Source organism: Rissa tridactyla, chromosome 13, assembly GCF_028500815.1.
Source record: "Rissa tridactyla isolate bRisTri1 chromosome 13, bRisTri1.patW.cur.20221130, whole genome shotgun sequence".
Lineage (NCBI taxonomy): Eukaryota > Metazoa > Chordata > Aves > Charadriiformes > Laridae > Rissa > Rissa tridactyla.
Genome location: NC_071478.1, coordinates 4999645 through 5015039, shown reverse-complemented (window position 1 = coordinate 5015039; position 15395 = coordinate 4999645). Strand labels below are relative to the sequence as shown.

General features: G+C 44.7%; 1 protein-coding gene across 12 annotated transcripts in view; it reads left to right on the top strand.

Annotated features, from left to right (window-relative positions):
• Positions 1 to 1377: 1377 nt before the first annotated feature.
• The window catches only part of MLXIP (MLX interacting protein), a 59324-nt gene continuing 45306 nt past the window's right edge, over positions 1378 to 15395 (top strand). For all 12 annotated transcript variants that reach the window (XR_008469228.1, XR_008469234.1, XR_008469232.1 and 9 more), the window contains exon 1: positions 1378 to 1792. Coding sequence is in view for 5 of the 12 variants with exons in the window: in XM_054219997.1 (XP_054075972.1) it covers positions 1422 to 1792 (371 nt within the window). In the remaining 7 variants the exon portion in view is untranslated. The remainder of the gene's footprint in view (positions 1793 to 15395) is intronic.

Sequence of the window (15395 nt, the reverse complement as noted above, 5' to 3'; positions counted from 1 at the left end):
AAGCCTGGGGGTTTTTTTCATTTAAGTACAAGGTCCTAGAGCTGAAAGAATGTAAGTATTTAGTATAAATGCTTTGGAGTGTGCCACCTAGAATACAATTGCTCTCTTGATGATGGAGGTTTGCTCTACAGGGCAAGCTAGAGATCTTTTCTCTTGACTTTGTACATACCTGTGTATGTACATGGGTTTTTATGCTGTAACGTGCTATTCTCTCCCCAGACTAATAGATGTACTGGCCCTATTACTGTGCTTTCATCTTGACCTACAGATTCATCGCTTCCTTTATGCTTTTGAGAAGGATGAAATCTGACCTTTACTTTGCCTGGAACAACTGTGTGCTTACTTTATGCATGCCACCGAGCAGGTATGTGGGTTAGGTGTGAGCCACCAGCCTGGCCGTAGAAGCTCCGAGTCCTGAGCTTTTCTCTGCGATTGCAGGCTGGTCCCTCCAGCCGTGTTTGCAGCCTGTCTGCTGCAGGTCTCCAGCTGCTTCTGTCGCTGCCCCAGCTTCTCGCAGACTGCTTCTGGGAAATAATAAGCAATATACTGTATTAAAGATAGTTTAAATCCATGAAATATTTCTGGCACAACCACTATCTTGTCTAGCCAGTTCTGGGCTGTCCTCTGCCTCTTCTCATGTTCATGAGTCCCTTTAGCTTAGGGGCTTTTTTTAAGCCTGTTGACATTGTCCTGATGGACGAAGTTCCATGTTGGACTGTGTAAACCAGTGGCCCCCTGGTGGAGTGAGGAGTTTTCGGGGGCCGTAGGGACAGGACAGCAGTAGCGTGACACCCCCGGCCTTGTGTCAGTGCTGCCTTCCCCTTTCTCGGTGAGGCCGGTGGTGATGCAAGGTGGGGGCTGTTCCATGATCGGCAGTGGGGCAAGGGGAAGGGTAAAACATGGTGGGTGTCACTTATGGCCAAGAACTGTCTGCTTCTGGGGGTGTGGGAGGAGAGCCCTTTCCTCTGAAGGAGCTCTTGTTAACTAAACGGCAGTGGGGTTGACGGAAACCGGCCTCGGGGGCTGCCTTGAGGGAAAGCGGCCTCCATAGTGATGGCGGGCTGCTGCTTTCACTGAGGGAAAACACCCTCAGGGGCGTTTTCCAGTGGCCTTCGGTGTGGGTGATGGCGGGGTGGGGCTCTCCCTGAGGGGACACTGCCGAGAGAAAGCGGCCTCGAGGGTGGTAATGGCAGGACGGACCCTTCACTGAGGGGCCGGAGGGGAGGCCCGGGCCCGCCGCCACCGTGGGAGGCGGCTGAGGCGGGAGCGAGGAGGCCGCAGGGGAGGGGCGGCGGTGGGGCCGCTCCGGCTCCTTTAAGCGGGGCGGCGCGGAGCGGCGGGGGCCGGCCCGGGGCGGAGCGGGGCGGTGGCGGCGCAGAGCGGGCGGCGGGCTCGGCCGGCGGCTGGGCGGCAGCGGGGCCATGGCCGCCGACGTGTTCATGCGGCCGGCGCGGCTCCTCGGGGCGGCGGGGCCGCTCTCCCCCCGTACCGAGCCCGACGAGGACTCGTCGGACACGGACGACGGGGGCGCCTCGCCGGGCGGCGGGCGGCGATGCGGGCCGCGGCGGGGGCAGCCCCCAGGCCCCCAGATCATCCACTCGGGCCACTTCATGGTCTCGTCGCCGCACAGCGAGCACCCGCCCAAGAAGGGCTACGACTTCGACACGGTCAACGAGCAGACCTGCCAGACCTACCAGTTCGGGGCGGCCCGCGGCGGCGGCGGGGCCGGCGGCCGCCTCAGCATCGACGCCTCCCTCACGAAGCTCTTCGAGTGCATGTCCCTGGCCTACAGGTACCGGCTGCCGCCGCCCTTGGGGCCGGGGGCGCGGGGCAGGGCGGCCTCGGGGGGTGGGGAGGGCGCGGGGGGGCCGAGCGGCTCTCGGAGTGAGTCAGGGCGGCAGGGAAAGCCCCGGCTGGGCGTCGGCGGGGCGGGGGGGGACGACCGGGCCGGGGGCGCGGTGAGGGGCGGAGGGGGGCGAGGCCTGAGGCGATCGGCCGGGGCACCCCCGGGGAAGCGGGGGCAGCCGAGCGTCGCCTTTCGACGGTGACCTCCCCCCGCCCCCCCCCCATCCTCCACGCGTGGGTGTTCGTGTCGCTTTTGTTTTCAGTGAACTTTAGGATCCTCGCCGGGCACTTTCCGTAGGCCTGAGACCTGGCCGCGGGTGGTGTGGGGTGAGCGGAGGGGGTGTCACCGCGTTTCCGGCGGGGCCGCGGAGGCAGGAGGACGGGGGGGAGGTCGGGGTGAGCCCGTGAGGCGGACGGGGACCCTGTCCCCGGCGTGGGAGAGCGCCCTGCCTCTGCGGGCTCTTCGTGGCACTGGGAAACCCTCAGCATCCCACGGGCAGGCTTGAAGTTGGTGGGAACATCCAGTGCTGAAGAGCATCTGGAGAAACCCCTAAAGGGCAAAGGAACTATTTGTGCCCGTTCTATGTGAAAATCGGCCAACTCTTCTTTTATTCCCTCCCCCCCCAATTTTATTTTTATAACAAATTCAAGAAAGCGGGATCTGTCATTGTTTCCTTTGTTCCAGTGGTTGCAGCTGGTAGTAGCACTTCCTGGGTTTATCTGCGCCTTGTGCTCAAGCTTCGGTTTTGCTTTTCATCTATTTAATAAGGCGTTATATTCACATTTACTCCCTTTGTCTGTCATCCAAAATGGAGGCAGAGCTATGGAATAGAGGTGTTTTGAAAGGAGGTATGCCTGCTCGAGTCTTTTGTTCGATGTGATAAAGCAGAAATTGGATCCAATCTGATGTTCTCTATGGAGCGTATTTTGGAAGTTGATTAAAAGGAATGATGGAAAATGCCTCTGAGCGTATCAACGGAAATATTTATTTTCGTTTATAGGAACAGTGTTAGCTTGCTAAAAGAAAATTAACTTTGCCCACTCCAAATTCTTCTATTTCCGTACTGCTCAATGAAGAGGAAACAATAGAACTATCCATTCTGTATGATTAGTGAGAAGATGTAATGCAAGTAATCTTCTAATTTTGATAATTTTTACCAAGCAAGTTGCTAGTTACAGGCAAGAGAGTGAATCTTAGATAGGTGTGTACAATAATGGATGTAAATTCTTTGCGCTTACAAAAGAAATAAAAATGTAAAACTTAACTAAAAATTAACTAGCCTGCCTTTATCATACAAGCTGAGAGGAACCTGCAGAGGAACCACAAGTATTATGAGGGACAGAACTAGACTTCCCGTGTGTATCTTCTCATTGGCCTTTATCAGCTTTATTTTATGTTGCGCTTCCACTAGTGTATCTTTGGGATTTTGAAACCGAGGGTCACATCTAATGCAAAGGAATAATTCTGTGATACTAATTTAACAATACCAAACTGATGTAGCTGCATAAATTGAGCACCAAATCTAGCTTAGCAGAAATAATTTTATCCCGCTTGTTGGTGGCAGTATGAGGCAAGGTACAGAAAATATCTTCTGAGAGGTTACCAAAGAAGAGCATATTCTTAATGCTTCTGTACTTGGATATCTTAAGGTTTGCTGAATTGCAGCCATGAAACACCCTGCCCAGATTCAGCCTGCTTGCTTTATGGCTTTGCAAAAAATGTTTTAAATCTGTCTAAGAAAGCAGTTCTAAACTTGGGTCTAAAAAAGATTAAAATAATTTTAGAAAGTCTAATTTGCCTGTGTTGCCTCAGCTGTGCCTTTCCCATTATTGTCTGTCTGATCTAGCGCTGACAAAACAGGCAGATTCTATGTTTACATTTTTCATACTGCATTTGTAGGATAGAAAATCACTCTAGAAAAGAACTGGGAGGTGTGGAAACCAACACCAAAAACTGTAAAACAAAAAGGTGAAGAAGTGTGGTTTTCGCATTGTGGCTGTTGCAGAACCAGTAACGAGGGGCATGAGCTAACTCATCATGTTTCTGGAGCTGGGGTAATGCAGCTATGTTAAATACAAAAACAAGGAAGTTGCTGTAACAGAGCCCTGTGTGTAATATTTATTTACACTTGACACCCATTGCTAGTATTTCAGTGTTTAAAGTTTTAAAAAGAAGCACTAAGTTGTGTGGTGTCTGTTAGCTTTACCAATGAGGTAGAAAGCTAAGTTTTTCTATCTTACCTAGGTTATTACCCAGGATGGTTTATGTTTGAAAGTGACCAAATTTGTGCTGAATCACATTCTCGTTGGGATGCGCAGTGTAGCCTAGGCTCTTCTAATTGTGATAATGAATTGTGTAAAAAAATTTTTCTTTTAATATGGCTCTGCTGCTCACTGACAAACTTTTTATGATAAAAAAGCTCTTTCTGAACATGAGGGAGGTGATTCCCTTGTGCCTCTGAGCAGTACAAGCTAACCTGATTTTAATTTTCGTCATAGCTGTTTCAGTCACGTATCCAGTTGCGCAGGTTGGAAATCCTCATTTCAGATGAGCCGTTTCATAGGGGAAAATGTGACCGTAGCATACTCCTTTGTACACTTAGGAGATTAAAACAATCTTCTAAATCAATAAGTTACTTATAAACACTAGGGTTTACAACAGGTATCACGAGGGCTGTACTTTATCTAAATGTCACTCGTTTTTCTTGTGAGATTGATTGTGGGAATGATACCACGCTGACGAAGGTAAAAGAACTCTGATTTTCCTCTTCTAGCCCCTTCATCCCAGCCCTTTAAAACAATGTGACCTTGCAGGTCTCGATATGTATAGGTAGCTGTAATTGACCTATGGCAGGCAGGACACTTAAAAGGCAAAAAGATTTTAAAAAATGGGCTTTCCAAAATGAAAATAATCTGTGATGCTGTTCATTCTAAAGAGAAACTGTGCTAACGGTTATATGACCTACAGTGGTTATTAAGCAGAATTAAGTCAAATGATATGTAATCTTGATACTTAATTTAGTAAAGCCCTTTAATAACTTTATGATTATCCAAATAATTACATTACCCAAAAGTAAGTTCCCAAAACTGACCTGTATTCTGAAATGTTCTGACCACAGTGTATCGTGAAGTTTTTTCCTGGGATTGGGGCAGAAGAATTTTTTCTTTTCATTTTGGAGAGCTCTGGTCTTCAGCAGAAGAATAACATTCACATCTTTGCAGGCTGAAGGCTTGTGTGAAGTGAAAATTATGCTTTACAAAAGGGCACCGTAAACCATTTATTGCCCTAACAGGCTGGAATATGGGGATGTTAGACCTCCCTGTGGAAAGCTCTGCTTTGGAAACAATGATGTGTAGTTTGTTTAAGGTCCAAAACCTGAAATATGCACTTGGAAAGGCAGATTTTGTATATTCTGAACTCTGCATGCGGAGCTCTGAAAAACATGCGGAAGGAATCAGTGGCATTGTGCTAGTTTAGGGTTTTGATGATGAGGTGGTAGAGAGGTGTAATCATGCTGGAACAACTAATATAATCATTGCAGGGAGTAGGAAATACAATGTATTACTCCTGGAAAAAGTAGATTCAAGTCAAATTTTCAGTTATTTTCTCTAGGTGTAAAGTGGATAAGTGACAGTGCAGGCTTCAGTTAGTACTCACCCACTGTGTCTTACCCATGCCCTGTAGGGAAGTAAGAGGTTGATGAGGTTCTGGGACCATGTAAGTCATTCATTTTCTTCGTGAAGGTTCCCCTTTTGCAGTGCTGGGGAGAAGATCTCTGCAGTTGAGAGGATGGGCTAGTCAGTTGTGTGTGGTCATGTACATCATGTAAGCAAAGCACAAGCTTTATTTTAGGAGTTATTAAAGATACTACTTGCACTCAGTGTGGGTGGTGTTCTTTTTAAACTTCTGTCATGTATTATGTCAGTTGGTGTCCATCTTACTTTGCGGTAGGGTATGATAGGGTAAATGAAGATGACTTCGTGGACTCGTTTGTCATTAAGTAGCCTCAGAGTTCTCTCGCCTTCTAATAAGAGCTTAAGGTACACGCCAGATGATGTACTTCAGGTAAGAGTGTTAACACTGGCATCAGATACTTGTCTAAACCCTTCTGGATCCTGCTTGTTAAAGTTGCACAGAACAGGAGAGTGGGGTCTGGGAACTGTGACGAAGGCTACCTTTAGAAAAGCTTGCCAGGTCATTTCTAGATCTCATCTCTCCTCTTTAGCAATATGACCCCTTCACTTTATGTAGATGTAAGCCAAAAATATTGGGGATATTAGGGATCAGCTTATTTCCAAAGCACCTCTGCCACATATTCTTTGTTAACGCAGCGTGTATTTTGGGAAGTTCTTAGCAATGGTGATAGCAGGTTTCAGATGAAAAACTTTCAGAATGTAGTTACATATTTTATATGCTGCTCATAGAAACTACTCTGATAAAAACACCTATATTCGTCCTATGAATTGAGCCTAACTTGAGCAGAGTTGCTAGGTTATAAGTACTCATGGTTAAGGGTCATTTCAAAGCAAGGATGCTAGCTATATTCTAGTGCGTGTGAATCAGCGCATTGTTACTGAGCCTCTTACCTTGCTTATGGCAAATGCTCGATATAGTCACAAGCTTTTAAGCTCTATATAAGATGCGCTTTCAAATTCCACCTTGACAACCTTGAACCTCAGAAAAGTTTGCAGAAAGGTTGCTGAGCTGTTCTTGTTTCAAAGATGCATTTCTCTTGCCAGAGTAAACATTTAGTAGTGGTAGTGTAAAAAGTCCTTGGTTGAAATTAAGGTTTTGGTGTCTTCAGGACTACACACTACTTATATGAAGAAAAGACAAATTCTGTAGGCAAATTTTTTTGGTTTTGTTTGCTCCTGGCTATTTTGGTGGCTCTGCAGGTCACAAGCTTTTAGTGGTTTCTGTAGACCTGACTGCGTAGGGTGTTACTACAGAAGTATGGTGCACAGTAGTCACATTTTTCACAAAAAACCACATTGTTGATATCGTCTTTTGTTTACCATTTAATCTACATGTTTTGTTGTAGTTCTCTGTCTTGTGTTTTCACACAGTAAACAGATGTTGTTCCCTGGCTTAAATACAACATGGATTTCATAATCATATTTTTCGATGTGTTGCTGAAATAGGGAAGAGGGAGCAAGTTTGTCCTCAGATTGCCCGTTCTCAGTAACTTTTGCATGGTCTGAAAAAAGCTTGGCTGAACTGTGAGATTTGGAATTGCTTTTAGTGAAGATCTGTGTTGCATGGTTATGATGTGTTTTGAATGAAGTAGAGTTTGATGGCAACAGAAATTAACACATTAATTTCCAGTTCTCTCCCCCTTACCTGTTTTAATTTCTTTCTGCTGAGTGGTGAGAGGAATTAAAGCCAAGAAACCCGAAATTCAGGTCTTAGCTTTACTCATGTTTTCCCACATGCTCATTTAGTAGGTCACTGAATCATTCTTGTTTGTTTCTCTCCCAAGTGGGAGAAAAAAATTCCACTCTCTTGGAAGGCAGAGTTGATATACAGTCCCTTGAGCAGCTGCTTATCTGTCTGTGTGTCCTTAAGCTATGATTAGTCCTAACCAAACAAGGGGGTATCTAGTGGTGCAGTAAGCTGGAAAGTGGTGGGGAGGAATAAAGGGAGCTTTGGAGCCATATTGAGCTGATGGCTGGGCATTTCTGAGATGTCAGACAGGCATTTTAAGTTTGCACAGAAATTGAAAAGCTTAAAGTAGAGAGTGAACTCTTCCTGCAGTTTCCGTGCTATTCTACAGCTCTGCAGTCAAGCTTCAACAATTCTGCCTCGTTTTTTTTGCAGCACAGCAGACAGTGGGGGCAGTTGCCTCCCAACAATCTTTCTTCCTGTTATAGGGAGACTATCCAGCTGAAAAGGCGCTGAGAGCCTTGGGCACTTCTAGGTGTTGGTGGTTCTTATCATTCTAGCAGCTTCAACCAGCCTCCTCTAGTCTTCCTTCCTCAGCCCCCTCCAAGCAATTCCACAGGATCCTCAAGCACTTCCTCTCAGATGTCTTTGGGCTACCGTAAAAGATATGGTTGAATGGAATCCTCCACTGTTTAATTGTCTGTCTCCTACCTCTACCATAAAGAAAAACTCATCTTAACTATGGTGACAGAGTATGAGTGTTTGAAATAGAAGTAAAGAGTTCTGCTGTCAAATGTAAAATCAAATTGGGAATTCAGGGGCAGCTTCTCAAACGCACCAGACAACTCAAGATCAATTCCTTACTGCTGCATCAGCACTCGAGAGCAGTTGCCGGTAGAATCACAGAATAGTTTGGTTGGAACGGACTTCTAAAGGTCATCTAGTCCAGCCCTTCTGCAATGAGCAGGACATCCTCAAGAAGATCAGGCTCTCTAAGTTGTTATGTGTGAGTGGAATTTTTTCTCATAATAACAGTATTCAGAGATCTGCTCTGAAGAAGGAAGAGCTGAGAGGGCAGGAGGCGAGATGAGCAGCTCACTGAGATTTGAAATAAAGTTAAGAAGATGTTTGAAGAATGCATTTAATTAATTAGAAAGGCCAAGATAGAGGCACATGGTGGGGTGGATGGTGTTGACAGAGGAGGTCACAAAGATGGAAATAGGAAGGGAACAAAGAAAAAAGGTGTTGTGAAGTTCAAGTCAAATCAATTACCTTTCATCTGAATGGGTGGGTTTGAGCCTGGGTTACAAACTCACTGAACAATGTGAGCGAGGAAATGTTCAGCAGCAGGGTTGGACAGCAAGGAAGGGGAATTCTCTGAGGATGATAGGGGCGTTGTGGAGAAGAAAAGAGACTGGAGTTACACTCGGAGGAGATCTGATAAAAAGGACAAATGTGAATGGATAACGATGACTTGGGGAAGGAAGAGGATGCTGGTGTAGTGCAGTAGTTCAGGGCAGGAGAAATAGGTATGAAAGGGAAGATATATGGAAAGTAAGGGTAGATGATTGAAGGTGTGGCTGGAGTTAGAGAAGTCCAGCATTTCTTCCCTGTGCTTTGATCTGTGGTGCGAGCGTTAGATAGGAAGCACTTAATGAGGGTGTGCCTGATAAAGGGAGACTGTGAGCTAGACGGACCCAGACATGGAAGTTGTGGATGATCATGCAGTAAAATGGGGGCAGGAGAGCTGGGGTTCCTGGTTTGGCTCTTCTAATGCTGCCTTGCTTCCTCTTGCTGTTAGAAAGGAAGGTTTGTCTTTCTAAAGCAAAACAACAACATAGAAAACCTTATCAGTTTAGAAACCTGGACCAGTTTGGGTTTAATCTGGTATTTCATTTTTAATTAACAGACTTCAGGCTATATGCTTGCTACTTCCTTTCCTTTGTATGCAAAAATTAATTGCATTTACAGTTTTCCTTATCTGTCCTTTGATATTTTAACGTCACTGGCACAAGCAGTCACTTTAAAGACAAAACTTCTAAGGTACTTCTGAGGAAAAAGACAAGCTTTCTAAACTCTTTGATGGCTATTGAAATATTTTACAGCTTTCATACAATTTTCCTTTCACTCAGGGAAGGAAACCTTTAACATGTCTATAAAACAATTATGAAGATGATTAGGAAAAGTAGTTGTTTCAGTTGCCTCCAAAGAAAATAGAGTTGGTTCTTTGTGTTTCAGACAGTGATGGAAAAACCTGCATCTGATTGTTTTTAGTGCAAGCTAGAGTTACACTATTGTCACAGTTTCTGAAGCAGGAAGGCTTGAAAAATGGGGTTAGGAAAAGCTAGGTTTTCCAGAAATCGCTTCTAACAGTTGTAATACTAAACCAGAAATTCTAAACATGGTCTTTTCAAAACAATTTTTTTGTTTGTTTGCTCAAATGGGAGTTGGAAGGTCATTTTTGATTGTTTGTTTTGAACGTAAAACATGCTGCCTTGGTGCCATTCATAATGTAATTAATATAGACACTCTTTGTAAGTTAAGCAGTAATAGCTGTCGGAAATGTTTCTAGTGCGCGTTTGCCACAGCTTATTTACTTTGTGACACAAGCACAAAGGTTTTCGCTAGCCCTTAGTTTCTTGGCTTGTTGATCTTAGATAAATCAGTTAACTGCTTTTTCCTCCCTTTCTCCCTTCTAAAAATGACCAAAACAGTCTCAACGCTTCAGAGACCCACATGTGTATACTGGTCTTTTTGAAAGGGGGAAACAAAGGCACGAAGTTTAGAAGTGAGCTAACATAGTGAGTTCTAGAGGAAGCTGTATAAAAGATGACACTTCAGCTACAAGCTTATATAGTAAAGAAAAGGAGACAAATGGAAGAAAGATTTAGGAGGGGAAGATGAAGATGTGCAGTTTATTGGCACCTCTGTTAGAAAAGCTACTGACCATTGTAACTGATGAGGAACCCTACAGTTGAAAATTACAGGGTAATAAAACCAGGCTGGTATTTTAAAGGTAATCATAATGCTTCTGGAAGGCAGTGTTCTTTCTGCTGACTGCCTTTGGCATTCATTGGACTGCCTGCGAAAAGTACGTGCTCCCCACCGTGACTGGTAGTTGTTTCTGAGAAGCATCATCACACTCCTCAGGAAAGGTCTGTGCTGTGCAGTCACCAAGGAAGCTTGAATATCTGGAGTGTCAGCTCTGGATTCTCGATTGGGTTGCTGATGGTGGCTTTCTGGAGAATCTAGAAAACCATCCTACTTTTAGAACAACAGAAACTGTATTTTTGATAGACCAATTTGGATTTTTCATCTGTGAAGAGTTGTTTTGTTGGGCTTGGAAGTCTAAATGGCGTCAGCTTTCCTGAGTCATCAAACACTTAATTGCCATGTGAGGCATGACCCCTTTCTGCACGACAGATTTGTTTAGAAGGTGAATGTGCCGCTCCAGTCAGCTGAAGGACCCTGCCTATTAGGGAACTGTTTGCTGTTTTTACTCTGCAGGCATGAATGACGAGGGCTCCTTGTCTGCTTTCCTCCCTTGGCTTGATGTGCTGCAGTTGCTGTACTCTGCATCGCTATGTTAAATGTAGTGTTGGATTGAGCAGATGTTTGTCTACTCAAACGCCTGTGGGGATGGTGTTTATCTTACTGTCATTCTCATACATGTCATGATCTCTTACAGGTCTCTTACAGGCTTGATGCCTCTGAGGAGAGAGTGTTAAAGGGGAGTCTGAATGACACCTTGGCCATTCTACTGTGTTGTGAATGGTTTGGGAATGGTTTGCTGCAGTGTAAGCGCTATTCCCTCCCTGTTAAGTAGATTTAAATTTGTGCCTTAAGGTATTTAAACTCTGGGTGCTACTTAAGAGCAAGCTCAGCAACAGTTACCTGTGTGAAACAGTAGTATTTTTAAAGTTGGACTGGCTAGCTGGGCCATCAGATGGATGATAGAAAATGGGATCAGAGAGGACCATAGGAAGCCATCTAGGCCCAAGGCACAGTGAAATGATTCCTTCCCTTGGTCAGTTATCCAGACTGTGGACACTTGGAAGGTACATTAGAAGTACAAAGCCCAGGGTGTTATGAGTGGCTCTCAGAGTGCTTCATCTCCTCAGAGACTATAAAACAAAGGGTGACAAGCCAGATGGGAAAGGCCTGCAGGCTACCACTTGGATTATCATATAGCAGGGTATTAGTGAAAGAATCTGATTTTCTTTAATTAGCGATATGTAAGTGTGGCCAGACCACTGCAGACCTACAGATAACCCTTTTGACATGATAGGTTTTATGGCATAGCTTGATGCTAGGAAAAGACTTCATTGTTTAAATAACTAAGCATGATACTTAATGAATTAAACTTTTTTCTGAAAAGCATAGAAATATTATAATGACTTGTTAAATTTTAATGACTTGTTTTTTGACACTTGGGTTTGTGTTCACAGCACAACATTGTCTCCATCAGTAATGCACAGTTAGAGGCTTTCTCATCTCTCTATGTCTACTTCAGCTGATGCTGTAGTGCAAGGAAGCAGTGGATGCTGTCCTGTGTACTATATTTAATGCTTTTTCTTACCTGAATTTTTTATATGTGGGAACGTCTTGCTGCATACAGAGAGAAATATTTTTTTTAATGAGTGGGAGATTTCTGGATTTCCAGAGGTATCTTTAGTGTTCATTTTTATCACCCTAGAGCAAGCAGAGGATGTCGTTATGGGTAGAAGACATACCTGTTGTTTGTGCTTCTCTTTAATTGCAGATTAACAGTATTTCCCTATGCATTCTCTCAGCGATTTGTGAAACAAAGGACAGAATTCTGGGGGGACAGTTCAGAGCAGAAATAAAGAGCCAAGGCTGTGTTCAGCTGAAGGAACAAAGGAAGAAAGCTTGAGAGCGCTGTGCTTTGGTCCTTAAAGAATTGTCCTTATACAAGTACAGGGATCTGATGCTTACTACAGCTTTGTTTCTGCATGAGTGTGAAAAGGCTTCTTCCATCTCAGTTGGGAGATGAAAGGATGGTCTTGTCTTTGCTCGCGTTCACTGGGGTTTGCTTGTACTAGGGTTGGCTTGTGAATAAAAGCAAGAATTGAAGAGTTGAGCCTTAAGGGTGGCTGAGGGGGTAAGGAGAAGATCCAAATAGCCTTGCTGTTGTACTAGTTTTGCCCTTCTTGAGAAAGCGGATTGTCCTTGCCAGTTTTGGAAGTGAGACAGCAGCTCCATTGTTTATACTTGTGTCTTGCAAATCTGGGGGGAAGGTGGCAGCTTGCCAGCCTGCCCCAGTCCGAACCCTCTGTGTGGTATACATGTGGTTCTCTGCTCTGCTTACCTCCTATGCTGTACCTACCTTGGTATTTTTCCAAAAGAGTCCTGCTTATGTGGACACTTCAGAGGTAACTGTGTTGAGAGCTCATCTGAACACCAGAGCCTTACTGCCGTTAGAGCAGCTGTGGTAAGTACAGGAGCTTGGTCCTGGGGCTCTGTTATAGAATCATAGAATGGTTTGGGTTGGAAGGGACCTTAAAGATCATCTTGTTCCAACCCTTGTGGCCTGCCAGGCTGGCTGCAAGAGGCGTACAAGACTCTTCTGTCCTAAAGAGTTTGTGTTGCGTCTTGCACTACTGCTTAGAAGAGACCCTCAGAAGCATACGTAAACAGGATGAGGCCTTTGCTTTTCACTGATACATCCAGCAGTGAGCCTGTTAGTCCTCGTATATCAGCAGGGTTGGTTTTTTTTAAGTGATATGTCTGCATAACAAGATCCAAGCAAACACTGCAGAGGCACGAAGGACACTTTTGCTGTTGGAATCTGTCAAGTTCACTGTTTTTCAGAACTCTCTAGCATGCGATGTTTACTCGAAATCCTGGCCTCCATTACCCTCTGCCACTTTGTTTACTCTCCCTTCCCTCAAGGTCTCATAGTAACGGCTGCTCTGCCTGCAGCAGTTTAAGCACACGTCAGCTGAAGTGACCTTGGCCAGCATGGCTGTGAGGTCTCTAGCGAGGCTGCAGTGAATGCAGTGGCTTCTCTATCCAACAGACGGGCCACTTTCCCAGCCCACTTGAGCTAGTTGTCCAAAACACTCTTCTCATCTGCATCGCCCTGTCTGTGCCAGGGGCTTTGTCACCTCGGCTGAATTCTGACCCAGAGAAATTCTAATGCAGGGCAAGGGTTAGACTCAGACCGTCAAACCAGAACTGATGATGCAGAGCCCAGGCCTGTGTGCTGGTGGTGTTGTGTCTTTGGAGCAGCTGGAATGAAGTGACATCGGGGTTGCACAACAGACCTAAAAATAACTTAGGCTCGCTGCATTTCGTTACTATCTAGCAACTGTACATTCATGTGCATGTGAGCCGTCACAGGCTATTCTGCTAAATTCTTCTTGCTGCATCTTGCATCCAGATTTTAGGCTGCTGTTAAATTTATTCACTGTTTGTCTTTATCCTGGTTTGAGCAACACAGGACTTAATTTATCTTCTAATGCTTGAGAAAACTGCACTTTTAGAAGACTAGCGTCTGAATTTGTGAAAATACTTACTTCATAGCCAGCTATGGTATATGGATTTCAAGGTCTCAGTGTTTTCGAGCTAGCCAGGTGTAGGGATGAGAAGGAGTGACACCCGGGCACTTGACCCAAGATGCCAACAGGATTATTTCATACCATGAATATCGCATTCAGTATAAATAAGAAGGTTTGCAAAGTTCTCTCTCTTCCTTGGTGGTGGTGGTCCAGAGAACTTCTTGCCCCGGTACCGGATCCCTAAGGCTTTCCCTTCTTCCCGAAGCCATAGCTCTCTGTGTCCTGCATTTGCTGTCCCCTGCTGGGAGTGCACAGCTTCCTGCTGATATGATTGGCTGAGTGTAAGCCTTGTGTATTTTATATTGGTATTGGGATCAATATTGGTTCTTTAGTGTTATTAGTGTTAATTATCTAGTCTTACTCTGTTAAATCTGTTTATATTTCAACCCTCGTGTTTCCTTGCTTTTTCCCTGTTCCCCTTCCCGGGTGGGGAGGGGTCATCAGGTAATAGAATAATTGTCTGAACGACAGTAAATTGTTGTGGGTTTTCAAACCATAACAGTCTTCGCTATTGACACCATTCCCAAAGGGACAGGGACCCAATGGAGCGTGAATTGTGGAAGTGCTTCTCAGTTCTTTGTGACTTTTCTTTGAAGTCCATGACTGCTCTTCATTATCTTCTTATTATGCAGACATTTGCTTTTGATGCTGTATTATGACACTTGATGTAGCCTGTGTTAGTTATTGGAAACTATTACTTTGCAGTGTGTTAGAGACAGAAGTGGTCAACAAGGTAAAAAAGGAAAGGCATGCATGTAAAAAGGAAAATTAAAAAAAAAAAAAAAGTAAGAAAGGAAATACCTGGGCTGTGAGCCTGGCAGCCGTTAAAGAAGAAGTGCCAAACAGAAGAGGCCAGTGGAAGATCTTGTTGCTTCCTGATCTGCCAATCAGTGCATATGGATATTATCTGCTGCCATGTTTTCCAGAGCAAAGAAAAGTATAATTTATTATTTTCTAGGATGGTTGGTCTCTGCTGAATCTGATGAATTTCTGAATGATTGTATAGAAGCTGTAGCAGTGTGAGTAAGCTTCTCCATGGCAAGTCAAGCTCTGCTAATAACTTTTACAGTGACAGCTGTCTGCATCAGGAGAACTCACCGTATTTGAGTGAGAGGCAGCACAGTGCAGTGCTGGTTCTGCTAAGCTGCATCATAGGTTCAGGAATGGGCTCTGAAATTTGTCTGTTTGCAGCACGTCAAAGTCTGGATGTTACATACCATGCTTCTCATGTTAGCTCATTCTGTACAGCGTCCAGAGAAGGTCTAAATGTTTCCCTGTGTACATTCAAACTCCTGCATATTAGTATCTGCACAGATACTTCAGCTTAGTCCAGCTTTCTGTTTGCTTGGTAAATACCTGTCCCTGTCAGGATGGAGGTTGAGAGAACTTGAATAGAAAATATGGTGGTGGCATGCCAGATGTGGGAAAGCATGAAGCAGTGAAAGGGAATGATATACTTGCTTTAGTTCTTTATAACACAGCTTTTGAGAAAGAAAATTGAGAGAAGGGGTTGTAATGTGTGGAACGGGTTAGTGACCTGGGAACACACGCAAAAATTACCTTTCTGTGTTTGAAGATATGGAAGT